General features: G+C 38.0%; 1 protein-coding gene across 1 annotated transcript in view; it reads right to left on the bottom strand.

Annotated features, from left to right (window-relative positions):
* Nucleotides 1–14,952, bottom strand: part of LOC131078148 (uncharacterized) — a 32,956-nt gene extending 18,004 nt beyond the window's left edge. Inside the window, exon 1 of the mRNA XM_058015825.2 lies at nucleotides 14,776–14,952. Coding sequence (XP_057871808.2) covers nucleotides 14,776–14,811 — 36 coding nt within the window. The 5' untranslated portion in view covers nucleotides 14,812–14,952. The remainder of the gene's footprint in view (nucleotides 1–14,775) is intronic.
* Nucleotides 14,953–17,017: the final 2,065 nt, after the last annotated feature.

Here is a 17,017-nt window from a genome sequence, read left to right as displayed (position 1 = left end):
TTCACAACTAAAAGCATTAATGGGAATCCCTAGGCAAGCTTTGATTGATGAGAAGGTTGTCTTGGAGAATGAAATTTATGACTTCCCATGGTGGTTTTATGTCGTCTGCACTAGGAAGGAATCCTTTGAAAGATTCAGCAAAGAGTCAGCATCACTAAAGGGATCAATCAGGAAAATTCAAGAAGACATCCATAATGCAGTTGAGGCATTATTTGCAAGAAAGTTGACTGATGAAGAGCTGACAGTTAACTTCCTCAAGGATAGGTTGCACAAGTTATTCTTTGTGGAATCCTTTTCCAAAGGACATCTAGAAAATGTTTCCTTGTTCTCCAACATGATGTGAAGGACTCAAGAGGCAGCTTCAAGTTGGGAGAAGTTTTTTCTCCAAGTGCGAAGAGGATATTTCCTTGCTAGAATTCAAGCTGGAGAATGTGCCAAGTGTCTCTATAGGAGAGTTGGAAGCAATCATCGCTAGATTCATTGCATTTGCCATTAATGAGCAAGATAATGGTCGTCCATTTTTGGACAAGAATCTTTTGACCACATGAGGGCATGGTGGCACATTCATTGCTGGGAATGTTTGACCAAGTGGTGGCTGATTCAATGCATGGCAGCCATCATGTTTAAGGGGATAGTGGTACATTTATTGCACACTGGGCGAATTTGGATGAAGTGGTGCATTTAATGCACAGAGGGCGAAATTTTAATGTAATGATAATTAATGCATAATGGGTGCCATTTTGAGCAAGGAGCAATTAATTGATAGTGGGTATGATGCATCATTAATGTTTATTCCCACTATGTGCCGTCATGTATTTGGGAATTTATTGGTTAGTGTTTGCATGTCCAATCTTGGTCGTTGATCGGCTTGTAATCTAGGCCCTCCATTTTCCTCCTGGAGGCCCATAAAAGGAGGTCACCCCTTCATTTGTAAGGGAAGGAGATTGTATGAAAATTGTTGCGATAAGCTATTGAAGTAATAAACAGTGATATATTGTTCTCTGATGGTATAAAATTGTGTTATTTTGTAGCTTGCATGGTTTCACTTTCCTCACTTAGTTTAGATTTATTTCAAGCATTTAGATGAACAAAGTTCATTGCAATGTTTTAAGGTGAAGATCGCTTGCTCATACCTTTTGTTAATAGATGATTTCTATTGACAATGCAAGGTTGGACTGAGCTATTATATGTGCATGTTTAATCTAAATTGTTGGATGAACATTGTTCTCTGATGGTGTTCATCAATGTTTTAAAATCTCTCAAACACAACCTCTGAAGATTGCACCCGCTTTATGTAGTTGTCTACTAGTGGCAAAGTGAGTGGTCAATCTCATCTGAATCATTGCTATCTATTGAGTTCTTAGATTAGAGTATCTTCCCTAAAACCTTTCCCATTCTACTTTCCGCATTATCCTATTGAGAAAAGTCCTAAAAAAGAGCCATTTATTGCCAAATCTCCTTGAAAGTTTAGAAATTTGTTAAAATCTTCTTCAAGTGTGTGCTAGTCCCCTTGGATTACCAGCAACATCACCAAACGAGTCTATATCCACAATAAAGTTGCTAGTACGCAGTTGGAACCTTGGAGTCAATGTATGATCTTCTTGCAATCTTATCATACATCTGATTTTGATCAAGAGAGGATAAAGTGACCGTTGGAAAACTTTGCTTTGTGTTGGTGTGATCACGAAACACTAGCCAACAAGGCGCATTTGCACTAAGGTGAAGGATTTTTGTTAAGAGAATTCCTCCTTGATGCCATTTATGTGCCCTACCTTTGTCCTGGAGCGCACTTTGGAGGAAGTGGAGGAATTTCCTTGGAAAGGAAAACTCCTCCCTTACATGGTATTTGCACCCAACTCTAGTCTTGAGCGCATTTCTTAGGCGACGAAGGAATTTCCTTGAAAAGGAAATTTCCTCCATGTCTTGATTTTAGCACCCATCCTTGCCTTGGAGAACGCTTTGATGGGGGTGTAGGAATTCCATGGACTTCGGAAATTCTTTCTTGCCTTGTGGAATGTGCCATCTTTCCAGTTTTGAGTGCCATGAAGAGGATTTCTTAGTGAAGGAAAACTTTCTTGCCTTGAGTAAACTTTCGTCCTTTCCATTTTAGGAAAGAATTCCAAACTTAGCCAAATTTCTGATCAACTGCCTGCTTTTTCAACTTTCCGGATTTAGAACTCTAATTTTCAGGAATGCTCTGCTGTCAGTGTCCTGCCAACTGCTAAAAAATAGACTTAATAAAAATAATAAGTTCTTCCAAACATCAAATTAGGGCAAACCGGGGCACAAGGACACTAAAAATATACTTACTAAAAATCGTAATTTTGTTTAAATGCAAAATTAAGGCCAATCTAGGACGCAGTGAAACCTACTAAAAATAGTAAGTGCTCAAAATTCACTCAAATTTCACTGGTAGCTTCCTTGAAGGGTCCTGACTTCATTGCTTCGTTCAAATTTCTCAAAACCCTAAGCTACTGACCTTAAATCTAAGTCTAAAGAGTAAAAACCCTAAAAAAGACAAAACAAGCTCCAGACTTAGCCGAATTGACTCCAAACACTTGCAAACTTGACCAAAATACATCAAAACACTTAGGGACCTGTTGTGACCATTTCACACATCGCCCCATCGCAAATGGGGACCCCCTCTTTTTGCTTGTTTTTCGTCCGTTTTCGCTTTCGTTTTTAGGATTTTGTTAGTCAGTTAGTTGTCTGGATTTAGGGTCAAGCCTTAGGGTTTTCATTTTTGTCTTTTCAGGCCAAAATCCAGTCGTTTTTGAGAGTTTTTTGAGCTTCCTTTTCTAGGATGCAAATTTTGAATGCAATGAATTCGCCAGAATGGTCTAATTTTCAATTGGAATGTTGATGCAGAGCTTAAATTTGTCTAAGTATTGAAAGTGAAATGTGAAATTTTGTCCGATTGAATATTTTGACTAAATTTTGACTTTTTTGATTTTTGATCCTGGGCATTGGAATTGATTTGTTTTCGCCTTGTGAAGTGTTAAAATGTGAAAAATCATGTTATTTTGGCCTATAGGAGCAAAAGCGCTCCTGTCCCTCAGTGAAGGACGGGAGCTCGTTTTCAAATATCTCATTATTCCTACAAAGTCCAGACAAGTTTCGAGTTGGAGGTGATGGAGAACGATGAGATCTTTCCATTGAATATAAATTGAAGATTTCCATGAGCACAGAAACGCCTCCAGGAGGAAAATCGCTCCTATCCCTCGGTGAAGGACCGGAGCTACAAATCAAATTTTGCCTTGTCCTTGCGAGATTTCGACGATTTGATGATTTGAAGACGTCCAAAGGGAGATGCTTTACCAAATGAATATAATTTGAGATGCAAAAATGGAGGAGAATGGTCCAGAATGCAAAGTTCGCTCCTGTCCCTCTCCAAGGGACCAGGGCGAAGTACCTTATAGCTCCCGTCCCTCTCCAAGGGACCAGAGCGATTTCCTTCATTATGCAAAATCCAGGCGAAAATCAGGGCAAGTTTACGTTCAAAGGCAAGGAAGAGCGTGAGATGAACTCATTGAATACAAATTGAAGATTTTAAACGTCCACAAGGGTCCCAAAAGGCCTAGTTCGCTCCTGTCCCTCAAGAAGGGACCAGAGCGATTTTTGTTATAATTGCTTTTCTTGCCAACTTACAAACGATGTCAAGGCATGGACGAATGGAGTAGAGCATGACGAGTCCGTTGAATATAAACTTGGAACTTGACAAAGTGAAATAAAGGCCACAAGGGAAGGATCGCTCCTGTCCCTCTCCAAGGGACCAAGGCGATACAGTGGTGATGTTGCTTCTTATGCGAGTTCAAGGTCGTTCCTCCAAGTTCAAAACCGATCTAAGTCAAGACGAAGGAGGCAGAGAGCATTTCAAGACATTTTCAATCAAGCACAAGTTACAAAGGTCGTTATAATGAAGAAATTTGCGCCCTAAGACCTAGTTCGCTCCTGTCCCTCAGGAAGGGACCAGAGCGATGTTGGATATATTGGTCATTTCATGCAAGATTTGCGTAAGATCAAGGTTTTGCAGGGTCTTAGAGGGTTCATGGTGCCTTTTGAAGATGATACACAGAGATTTTGAACGTAAAATAATCATCATTTTGGACATGGAGACCATATCGCTCCTGTCCCTCTCCAAGGGACCAGGGCGATTTGCTTTGGACTCTCAATTTTGCTTCAAGTGCGTGCTAAGTTAAGACTTCACAAGGTTATACAAGGTCCAAGGCGTTCTTTGAAGATCACATGCCGAAGTTTTGAACGTCCAAACGTTGCTAGTCATGCTAAAAGGCTCACATCGCTCCTGTCCTTTGGACAAGGACCAAGGCGATCCCATCAAAAACACTCATATTCCCTCAAAGTTGAGGCAAGGCGAGGATAAGCAAGGCAAAGGACGGCGTTCGAAAGACATCACAACGAAGATCAAAGTTTAAAGTTGCCAAGGTTAAGGAGAAAAACATGGATCGCTCCTGTCCCTCTCCAAGGGACAAGGGCGATGAACACTCAAAGGCACCTATGAACGCACACAAGGCAATCAAATTCGAAGGACTCATCAATGATCAATATTGAACGTGGAGATGAAGGAGTTGGACGTAAAAAACGCAAGAATTATGACAAAATCATGGATCGCTCCTGTCCCTCTCCAAGGGACCAGGGCGATGAGGTACGTCCACTTCATTTTCATAATTTTGGCGCCAAAATATACATTTCAAATTTCCCTTAAATGCTAAGTTCGATAAAATTGAAAATCCATTTAAACTAGCATTTAATACGGCGTTAAACATTTATTAATTATTTTGCCTTTATTAAAATCAAAATTTGCAAATTAGAAAACGAAAGGCATTTAATAATTAATTAATTAATTCATAAAAAATCGATTGCAAGCGCTATAACTGGAAGTCGGCCTTGTTATTTTATTGAAAATCATTTAAAAATGGTTTTATTTTCCAAGTCGGCCTTGAGGGTAAGTTGCAATACAAGCGCTATATATGGAGGGTGAAAGATATCATTTTCACATAATCATTTTTAGCCTTCTACATGCGAATTGAGGAAGACAAAGGGAGAAGTGCGAAGTTGTGTTCAAGGTGGTGCGAATTTCATTTCAAGCTAGGAGGTGCGAATTTATATCCAAAGGAAGGCACTGGTATTATCCAAGGAAGTGCGAACTTGTCCAAGGCATTGGAGATCACGTCAAAACTTGAAAGGTGGCGAAATTGCTATTTTGAAGAGGAGATCACGTTGAACACATCTAGTATCAATTTGGCCTAGGCGATTTCATTCATTTTGCATTCTAGAGTTAGTTCTCTAGTGAGGTATGGCGATTTGGTTTTATTGTTTTAATTTTGAATTTTAGATCGTCATAGCTTAAATTTTGAATTTTGAAATTTTGAATTCCAGTAGCCCAATTGTTTTTTAGGAAATAATAACTCAAGGATTTATTATGAAGTTTCCTAAAAATTAATCTAATCTATGTTATATATTGCAAAATCATGTTACTAATTTCGAAATGTTGTGTAGGCATCAAATGGAGGTCTCTTCAAGGAAAATCAAGCCGGATCCAGGACGGTCTTCGCCAGGACGGTCTTCGCCAGGACGATCAAGCCAGGACAGGAGTGACCTCTTTCAATCCAACGTTCCAAGGCGAGGTACATCATCATCCTGCACATCAAGGACACAAGGAGTTAGGACAAGAGTTAATTAAAGATAGCCTCTCAACGACATCAAATTGAATATCTAGCAAGCTACAAGTGTCGGATGAGGTGGCATCCCAGTCATCACTCCTCCAGTCAGTGCGGTCCACCTCAGCATGTCCAGATTCAATGTACTTAACTCATGGAAGGTGGCACAAACTCCGATGTACCTACCCCGGCTATCCATTGGTCGATTTTTCTAGAAGGAACATGTGTCCAAGCAATACAATTTTGTCATTGGTCAAGCATTAAATGTTATGTAATGGTTGTAACAAACCCTAATTAGGGTTTTCATTGTAAAATCTTGGCCATTGATCTCGAATTGATCTAAGCCATCAAATTGTATTGTGGGCACTATATAAGCCCAAGCATTTCATTTGTAAAGGTAATTAGCAATTGTTAGAGATAGTAGGTAAATAGTTAGAATAGTTAGAGAATAGTTGGAAGCAATTAGAGTAGAATAGGAGGACAAGGCAAGAAATTGTTGCCATTGATTGTAAACAAACTCCATTTTCATTGAAGTAATGGTGAAATATGTCGTTTTCTTGCAATTTGCATGGTTTCTTGTTGAGTCTTCAATCTTAGATGGTAGATGATTAGATGAATGGAGGAAATGTGATTGATTGATGGTGGAATTCGTATATCCATACTACTAGCAGTTTGTTGATTGCAGACTTGCCTTGTGTAGTCAACTGGAATCGTTCAGCTTAAGCTCAATTTCAATTTGTTGCCTCTTCATTGATATGCATCAACTTGGATGGTATCTATGCCTGCGGTGATGATTTGAACATCATAAAGCTTCCCTTAGAAGATCGCACTAGTCTTGTGTAGATGTTCCATTGATGTCAAAACAAGACCTAGTTGGAGTTTCATCAAAAATCAAATCATTGCTCCTACATTCTTAGTATTAGGATTAGATCTTCTCTCCACCCTTATCCTTTTTTCCATTTTTCAATTCTAAGTTAGTCAGAGCCTGTGTTCCAGCAAAGCAGATCGGAAGTTCAATCATCACATGTAAGTCCCCTTGTGATCCCAACAAATCACATCATACCACTGGAGCTTGTCCACACGTAGAGACCCTACATCAAAGAACCTTGGAGTCTACCTAACTGATCCTTTATGCGAATCTTCAGCAGTTAGAGACTATTTTCTCAAGAGAGGATAAGATGCCTTTAGGTATTTTATTCTGTGTATGATGGTGTACAAAATACACGTCAACAGGACCTAGGGATATTAGAGAGACCAAAGATGTAAATATCTTAATCGGCAACAAATCTTTTGGCCGAAATTTTTTTTAAAATCGGGAATCGGGAAAAAATCAGCAATAAATCGACAAAATTATCGAACATTTGAAAAAATATAATTTCTTAAAATATTCTTAATTTCTTAATAATTTCTTAAAATAAATAATTTTTTATTAGTGTCATCTACCACATATAGATTTTGAATTATCGTTTATGTAATTCCAATTAAAAAAATTTAAGTACCTACTACCCTAATAGTTTAGTAACCTACCTGTTAAAAATGGCGGGCGTCGTCAACAAATGCAGCGTCGTCGAGCGTCATCGGGCGTCGTCGGGAAATGCAGCGTCGGGAGTCGTCGGGTTTATTTTTTCCTCCCGCGTTTATTTTATTTTGCTTTTTCCTCCCGCGTTTAGGGGTTCGGCAATATTCTATTTTGAAATCGCAATTTAAAGATAGAAAACCCCGATTTTTTACAAGAAAAAAATGCATTGCTGATTTTAACTCTGATTAAATCGGTCGCGCATTTGGCTCGCGATATATCGCGATCTTTCCAATTTTTTGACGATATTTGCATCTATGAAAGAGACTACTGCTAAACAACCCAAAAGACCAAGTGGACCAAAAATGTAGGGGGTCCCCATTTGAAATGGGGTGATGTATGATTAGGTCACGACATACCTAATACCTTGAATTTTTCTAGCGGAGATGTATTGGAGACGCCAAATTTCCTGGTAGGAAACTAGGAAACAGTAAGAGACACAAGCGTAAGGTCTCCAAGCCGAAATGAAGACTCCAAAAAGGCCAAAAGAACTAGAGACATGTCTCCATCTCCAAGATGTGTCATAAGAGGTGGACGGGGGCACATCTCTTGGTGACACTGCTTTATATGCTTGAGAAACAATCAAATCAGATTATTACTTGCAATTCCTTTGTATTGGTAAACCATTGCATGCTAAACTTTACATTAGCGAAGACAAAAAAAAATCAGGGGTGGACATTACAATTAGCTCAGTTGTTCCAACTTCCACCTGTCACGATATCAGAAAATTTGGCAGTTAGATTGAAAGCAGCAAATACATGTTCACATACATATATGCACTGTAGCCTTTCCAAATGAGGTTCAATCCTTCCCTCAACCATTAGATGATAACAAAACTATTGCCTATAATTTATTTTGATGCAATAAATCAGTCGTGAATTTCTATAGCCTTCCTGATGAAGCAACATATATGACAACTATTGATTAAAAATCCCTCTGCCTTTCCACAAACTTGCCCCTTTCTTGGATCTAACCCTATAGATCCCCCTCAACATTATCTCAAGAAGTGAGTATGCCATGGGCTCTTCCAGCTCTGTCATACTTTAAGGAAGCAGTTTCTCTGATACCAATGAAGGTCTGTGGGGACAATATTCTCAAGTTCTTACAGCAGCACAGCCAAAGAATGGAGATCAGGCTCATGTACCCACCTGCCAGTGAAGAACAGTTAAAATATTTCCATCTCAATATGGACCTCCCTCCACACATTGAGTTCCCATTGGAAGAGATGGAGCAAAGACACTAGTATCCTAAGCAACAAGCCCTTTTTCTTTTTGTAATCCATAGGGTCTACCCTCTGTTACCAGATTTTGCCAAAACCCTGGCTAAACCAAGACCAGGTAAGGATCCTAGTCCAGGTTGAAGAAGGATCCTGCCCCAGGGATGCACCCAGGTCTAATCTATCAACACATGGTAGAACCCCAACTGAATGCAGAACCCATATACAATCCTGGGCCAAATCCACATACTCAGATATAGCGCAGCCAAACCTAAGCATGCCAATTCAAGGGAAAAAAAATTAACTACCAAACCTGAACCTGAACCAACAATATGGGGCCTACCGAAGGTCTAAGAGACCAAAATCAAGCATCTATGATATTTGGAGTCCTTGATTCTCTTATATTGTAATGGTGTCCAAGTGCTACTTCATGGCAATTTTTGCCACAACTTTTCAGGGGAAGCAGTCATTAAGAATCAGATCAAGCCTGTCCAACCCAACTGGCAACCTCCCAACACTATTCTAGTTTGAGTTTGGCTCCTATTGCTCCCCAGCAAATTTTGAGAAGAAAGGTCTTTGATCAGGCTGGAAACTCCACTGGAAAATATATGGCAGTTTCTGGCATAACATTACAACTCAGGTGCTATGCTTTGTGTATATCTCCAGGAACAATGATCTTTATATCTCTCACAAATGGATGGGATCAAATAGGAAAAGCCAATAAATAGTTATCACATCCCTATGCAGTGGACATGGCCACCTGACACAAATTTACCCATTTAATCCCCAAACTCAACAATCAAATCCTGCCCATACAGATACATCCATTGATCCAATCAAGATCTCTCACTATGACAATTAGGAGACTACAATAAAACCCAGGTATTCCCCACATAATCTAGTTACTAAATAGCCTGGACTGTGGGACCACTCAAAAGGGACGAGCATGGAAATGAACCACGGAAAGGACAAAACCTCAAAATGATTTTCAGGCCTGAATTCACTCATCATATTCCTTCGACATTAAATTTAGATGATATTTTTTCTGGAACTGCAACGTGTTGTGAGGTATTCACACATCGCCCCATTGCAAATGGGACCCCCACTTTTTTCTTGCTTCTTGGGTTGTGTTTGTGTCGTTAGCTATTAGCCTTTGCATTTGAAGGGGAAAACAAGGTCAGGTGGCCAAGAGTCAGGTGAATAGCCCTGTGTGAAATGTGAAGTGAATAAGTTACAAGGTTTGCATGCCATGTCAGTTGAATTAAAAGCCCTAGTTAAGAAGTTCATTGAAGTTGCCCATTTCATGTTGAGTGATACATGAGTGAGTTTGCCTTGAATCTTTTGCTTGAGAATTGGTGAAAGTATGAATTTGAGCATTTGAATGTGTAATGAAGTGATTACTTGTAATCTGCCTCATCTCTAAGTCTTTGTTAGGTTTTGACATCATGACTTCACAGTTTGGAGCAAACTTCATCTTTCAAGGGTACAGAGCGAACTTCAGGTGTGAGAAAATTGGAACGAACTTCATGAAGGAGGAGATTGAAGCGAATTTCACCTTCAAGGCTTCCTGAGCGAGATGAAGAGAACATCCACTGCATGAATTCCACATTTGAGCAAACCTCATATCAGCTTCATGATTGAGAGACTTGGCGATAACTTCTTCATATTGAATGTGGAAGAATGAGGGAGATTTGAAATCAATTACTTCATGTTCAAACAATCAAGGGAAAACTTCACAAATTGAGAGGTTGAAGTGAACTTCATGAGTTGAGCCTCAGGAGCGAAATCCGAACTTCATGAGTTGAGCCTCGGGACCGAACTTCATGAGTTGAGCCTCAGGAGCAAAATCCTAACTTCATGAGTTTTGATTCTTGGAGCGGACTTTATCTGTTTGATTCTTGGAGCGAAGTTCATGTTCAAGCAATTCCAAGCGAACTTCAAGAGTTGCACATTAGGAGCAAAATTCTTCATATTTGAAAGTGGAAGAGTGAAGGGAACTTAACAAGTGCTTATTCTATGATCAAACACTCAATGGTGAAATTGATGAGTTAGACTTTTGGAGCGAAGTTTACTATTTCATGAGTTTGGCTTTTGGAGCAAAAATTTCCAACTTTAGCAGTTGATGATTTGGAGCGAACTTCCTCAATGAGCACATGAGTAAACTTCACCTTCAAGCCTCTATGAGCGAAGTTGGAATAGAAGAAAGAAGAATGATGGACAGCATTTCACCTTGAATGGATTCAACTTGAAGCTAAACTTCATGACTTGACCAAGAGGAGTGAACTTCATGTTGGAGCACTTTGGAGCGAACTTCATGTTTCCACCTTTTGGAGCAAAGTTGACAACTTCATGAGTTTGGGTTGAGGAGTGAAGTTCATAATCTTGCAAAGTGGAGCGATTTTTAAGAGTGAAGTTGGGTATAAATAGGTGAAATGAATTAGAAGTTTGTTACTTCATGAATTGCATGTTTGGAGCGAACTTCAGGTTCAAAGGTTTTGGAGCGAAATCATTGCTTCATGAGTTGCACTTCTCAAGCGAATTTCACAAGTTGATGGATAAGAGTGAGATTCAACATCTTCATGACTTAAGCCTTTGAAGCGAAATTCATATTTCATGAATTGAATGATTAAAGCAACGAACATACTTCATGCATTGAGAGATTGGAGCGAAGTTCATACTTCATGCATTGGGGGATAGGAGCGAAGTTGACAACTTCGGGAGTTGAGTGATAGGAGCGAAGTTCATACTTCAGGTTTGAAGCTTTTGAAGCGAACTTCAGGTTCAAGGTGTTTGGAGCGAAATTCATATATAAAACAACTTCATGACTTCAAACTTTGGAGCGAGTTTAACAACTTCATGACTTGCCTTTTGGGAGAGATTTTTCAACTTCATGAGTCAAGGAATTGGAGCAAATTTCATGAATTGCCTCCTTGAAGCGAAGTTTGCAACTTCGTGTTTAAGGGATTAGGAGTGAACTTCATGTCTAGAGGGAATGGAGCGGATTTCACACAATAACAATGAACTTTGTGAATTTGAGATCATGAGCGAATTTCATAATTTGGAGGGGAAGAACAAGTTTGATGAGCAAGATAAGAGAAACAAACTTCAGGTGCAACCCCTTTTGAGCAGATTTTGCAACTTCATGAGTTGCCATTTTGGAGTGATTTTATAACTTCATGAGTTCAAGGTTTGAAGCGAACTTCATAAGTTCAAGGTTTGGAGTGAATTTTCCACAAGGGTAAACTTCATGACTTAGCAAATTGAAGCGAAATTATTTACTTCATGTTTGAGCAAATTGGAGCGAACCACTAACAATGAACTTCATGAGTTCAAGAAGGAGAGCGAATGTTAACTTCATGTTTGAGACAAGCAAGCTTCATATAGGGGGGGGGCTTCAATGGAAAATTCCAACTTTACAAACCAAGGGATACGAATGAACTTCAAGAATTAAGACATGAACAAATTTCAAGAATCAACCTAGATGACCAAACCTCAATTTGAAAGATATGAGTGAATTCTACAAATTGAACCTCAAAAGAAAAATTCAAGTGAGTGAACTCCATTTCATGTGTTCATAGTTGAAGGCGAAGGCGTAAGATTGGTTATATGATTACTGCCTTTGAAGTTTGCAAAGAATCATTTTTAGTTGAAAGGATGAAAGATGAGAATTCAAAGATCACTTTATGAGAAGCAAGGCGAACTTCATGAGCGGAGGCTTGGGAGTACACTCCAAGAGCTCCTCTTCACGAGCAAAAAGCAACTTCAAGTGTCCCTATATGAGGGCGAATTCTCTTTATATGCTCTTATTAAGCTTATATATCAAGTGTATTTGATACTTGCTTGTTTGTTTTGCAAGAAATGAAGAAGGAAATAAGGGGATCAAACAAGAAGTATTCACTTGCGCAAAGACATGATCTACAACATCAACGACATGAAAGAAGTCACAAGAGAAGGAATTCCGAAAGAGAGATACAAAAATGACATCAAAAGTTCATTCTAAGGCATTCCAGAGGATAATTTCAAAAGAGTTAATCAAAGTTAGAAGATCAAGCCTTCAAAATGTGAGTTGAGGTGGAATCCTAATCATCGTCCCACTCACCACTCGCCAATCAGGGAAGGTCTACCTCTAAATGTCTTGATTCAACGTACCTAACTCACCAATGATGGCACAAACTCCGAGGCACCTACCCTTATCATCTATTGGTTATATCAAAATGTTGTAATTATTTCATTGGTTGAACTGAGTTTGTTGTAACAAACCCTAATTAGGGTTTTTATTGTAAAATCCTAGCCATTCATGGAGATTCAATCCTGGCCATTCATTGTAAATGAGCTCTCTATAAAAGATCAAGCTCTTCATTTGTAAAGGATAATAGTTGGAGAATAGCTAATAGTTAGTAATAAGAGAAATAAGAGAAAATAGAATAGCAATTAGAATAGAAATTAGATTAGGAGAAGGCAAAGATTGTTGCCAAACCTTGCTGTAGAGAACAATTGATTTCATTGAAGTTGTGGTGAATTTGATTTGTTGCTTCAACAACTCGCATGGTCTTTACTTCTCAATTTGCTTTCATGTAATTAGATCGAGTGGAAGAATTTGTTGAATGTATTCATGTGGAATCCGTTTATTCCATACCAATAGCCTCTTGCTGATTGTAAGCGTGCCTTGCGTGGTCAACTGGAGTGATATGAGCTTAACTCTGAATCGTGCTACACTCATTGCTTATGCATTAACTTGAATGGTGATCAATGTTTGATGGTATTGATTTGAATATCTTTGAAATATCCTTAGAAGATTGCACTGAGCTTGTGTCAAATTGTTCATTTTGATGGTGAGACCTTGTTCAGTAGGATTCCATATAGTCATTCATTTATCATCTTACATTCTAGGTCATAGCATAGACTTCTCAAACCCTATTCCTTTTACTCTTTTTATTTTATCCTCCAATTGAGTAGATAGGACCTTAGTTCAAGCAAACCAAGCATTCAAGCATTTGAATGTAAGTCCCCTTGTGATTCCAGCATAATCACATCAAACCAATGAGCTTATCCACACGTAGTGACCCTACATACATGAACCTTGGAGTCTTTTTGGGTGATCCTTAAGCCTAATCTTCAGCATCCAAAAGATTTTGTTCAAGAGAGGATAAGATACTTTTGGGTATTTTATTTTGTGTTCGCATGTGCGTGAAAAAACACATCAACACAACGGAAGTTCAATGTCGTCTAATGGCCATGGCATTGTCTGCCTTACAATTGTTTCAATCAGATCTAGCTGCCCTCCCTCTTGTGGGTAGCTTTTGAATCCAATATGTCCTCGTTTGATTTGACCTTACAACAAGGAATTGCTTCCTTTTGATCATAATTTTAATCTACATCCCAGCATTCTCTCTCAAGCTCAGAAAAGGCAACTGAACGCTTGTAGCAATTTTATTAGTACTTCAAAGCAATAACAATAATAGAGATAAAAGAACCTATGCCACCCAATCTCAGCTCTATTTCTGGTTTTGATGATGTCAATAGAAACTTCATACCAAAAAAGTCTCTGGATTCCATTGGGGGAGAATTAATTTTATTAAATGTCCTAGAGCAGGCCACTTTTGCCATTTTCAAATGACACAGCTGATGTGTAGCTCTAGAGGACCTGGGGCTGCAAACAAAACACAAAATCTTCAAGGAAATGGACTTGACTTACCCAAACTTACTGTTTATACAGGAAACAAGGAAAATGTTAGCTTTTTCTCAAAGACCTTTCTCCAATGGATATCATCAGACTTATTTAAACTAATCAAAACAATATTCATAAGCAGTACAATTAGACTAATATGAAGAACAAAGGCATATTAAAAGAGTACACTGTCAAAATGTCCATTTCAAACATGCAGTCAAATTTCAAACCCAAAATGTAATACACGTGTGAAGAAATCAAGATAGAATAATAATTGTTTTAAAATGACACGTCTTATCATACCTACAATACAATGTAGTAGTTAAGGATTTTGTTCCACTATAATTTCTAACTACTATTACTGCTCTTAACGTTAAGAGTTATTTATATGTAGTCATTCAAGCCTTGACTGATTCAAACTTCTTTGTCATATGATCATAATGAATAAGCTAACAATTTTTCCCAATAGATTATTCCAATCAAGATTAAAGTTAACCAGCATTATACCTTACATAATGGAAAGGTATTTGTACACTTAAAAAAGATTTCATGCAAGGAGAAAAGAGATGACCGCAAAAAAAGTAGCCCAAATTTTGAAGAACATTAATATCTACAACGCTTTCACATGAACACTTACCAGAAAACTCTCGCCTGAAGATAGATGACTTGTCATAAAAACAGTTGACCAAACAGTGCAGGACACTTCAGGAAGAGCTGCAGCTTCTTGTAATGAAACACCTTTGGGAACAGGCAGGACATGCCCAGAGTGGACTGCCACCTTTTCTGCATAACCTCCTCCCCCAAGAAGAGCACACACCTGTAATATGTGTATTTCACTGAAAATTTAGGACTTAAAATATAGGTGGACTCTAGATGTCACCATTAGCCACTCCTGGATTTTGTAAGCATTAGCATATTTGATTGGAAAAATAAACAGCAAGTAAAAAATTTTCCATATTGTATCTTAAAAACACATACTGAGACTTGGAGCTAAACCAGTTTAAGAATCAACATATGCATAAAAGAAGAGCATCATAGACCATTAGAACTGATTACATCGGAGACAAAATTACTAGGAAAGCAGACTATTTCATTTTGCATATGATATGAAATCTACTCTCATAAGATCTAGCATTAAAAAACAACCTGACATCTCTAACTGAATAACACTGCCAATTACCAGAGCACAAACAAAAAAAGGCAGTATACCTAGACCCTCGTACGGAGAAGGAACAACTCCAAGAAGCCAAGCAGAAGTAGAACAAGCAATGGCCAAAAAAAGAACAATCTACAGAGAACCATACCAGTCAAGGTGACAAACATTCTTCAAACCATGCCACAACTAAGAGTGGCAATCATCATGGTAAATAACAACCAAAGTTAGCAACCAAAAGGCCCAACTAAAGACATGATAATTGAGCTGCCACCTGAGGGCGAACAAGTCATTGTCCCGATGTTGTTGACAATCAACATAGGGAAGTGTTATCACTTGAACCTGCACCCCTGTTTGCTAAGCTATCAACTCAGCAGGCTTGTGACACATGGGAACCCTCCTAGGCCTGTGGGTTGCCTAAAACTTGGAGTGAACCTCCAAAGAAAGCTGGTTCTTAACTGGCTATCACCTAATTCTGACTACCTTGATGATTTTGTTGAGAAAAGAGGAGGAAAACATAAGAATGAACCTACTATCTAACAGGTGATGCACCAAACTGAATATCTTGAGAAAGAACAGCACATAATAAACAATATGACAGTAACAATACTCACCTACACAACCCAATTGATCATAACCCTTGCATAAATAATTTATAAGAAGGTTGAAATCATAGTCCTTAGAAGAGAAAAACATTTCTCACAACCTAAGACTGCTATTTCACTCACAACTTATAACCTGCAAATAATTATGCTTTTGCATAAGGTACCCTCATGAAAATACAATTTAAAGGACAAAACTATCACAAAAACCTGCATAAACACCAAGTACTCATAATGACAGAAGAATATGGGAAGGCATGGACTGCTTGTCACTGCTCAAAGTTATTACAATGCTATGTTATTCCTGAAAATGTGTTACAAAAGCATTCCTTCTTGCAGAGAGAACTTAGAAATTACAGTCTGCTAAAAAGATGAATGAAGAGGAACCACCAAAAAGAAGACTAAAGGAGGTATATATGCTTTCCAAAAAGCAGATAATGAATAAAGTATTCCACCTCCTCTTGGGCGAGCAAAACCAAAAAATCCACTTTTCAGGCCCTTAAACAAGTCTGAAAGGGAACACACTTGAACCAAAGTCAAGCCAACCCATACTGCCACCATAAAAGCCTTTAAAAGCACCATAAATGGCCCCAAAATATCTCCTGACAGGCCTGCAAGCCTTCATAAATGCCAAAAATATCTCTTTGACCTCTAAAAAATAAAAATACATCTCATAAAGTGACCTTTTAAAATTTATTATTTAATTAGATATTTTGTTTTATTTTATTTTTATATTTTAAAGGCAAAATGCTAATAAATGAAATAATGATAAAAATATTAACAAAGTGACCAATTTCACTTTAATAACATTTTATTATTATTTTATTTGTTAGTATTTTGATTTTAATTATAAAAATAAAGTAAAATAAATTATTTAATTAATATAATAAAAAATTTTGAAAATCACTTTAATTAAATGCATTGAATTTTAATGCTTATATAGAAGTCCTTATAAAAGACATACTTATTAAGTGATTCATAATATTACTTAATAAGATATTTAGATTGAAATAAAGTATTAAGTGATATTATAAATCACTTAATAAGTAATGCAAATATCTTATTCCATTGGTCCCTTGCATTTCACGTGGCATGGAAAAGAATAGAAGCAAACTAAGGCAAAA

The sequence above is a fragment of the Cryptomeria japonica genome, chromosome 7 (assembly GCF_030272615.1).
Source record: "Cryptomeria japonica chromosome 7, Sugi_1.0, whole genome shotgun sequence".
Lineage (NCBI taxonomy): Eukaryota > Viridiplantae > Streptophyta > Pinopsida > Cupressales > Cupressaceae > Cryptomeria > Cryptomeria japonica.
The sequence above is the reverse complement of the archived record's forward strand: the minus strand, read 5'-3'. Positions and strand labels throughout refer to the sequence as shown.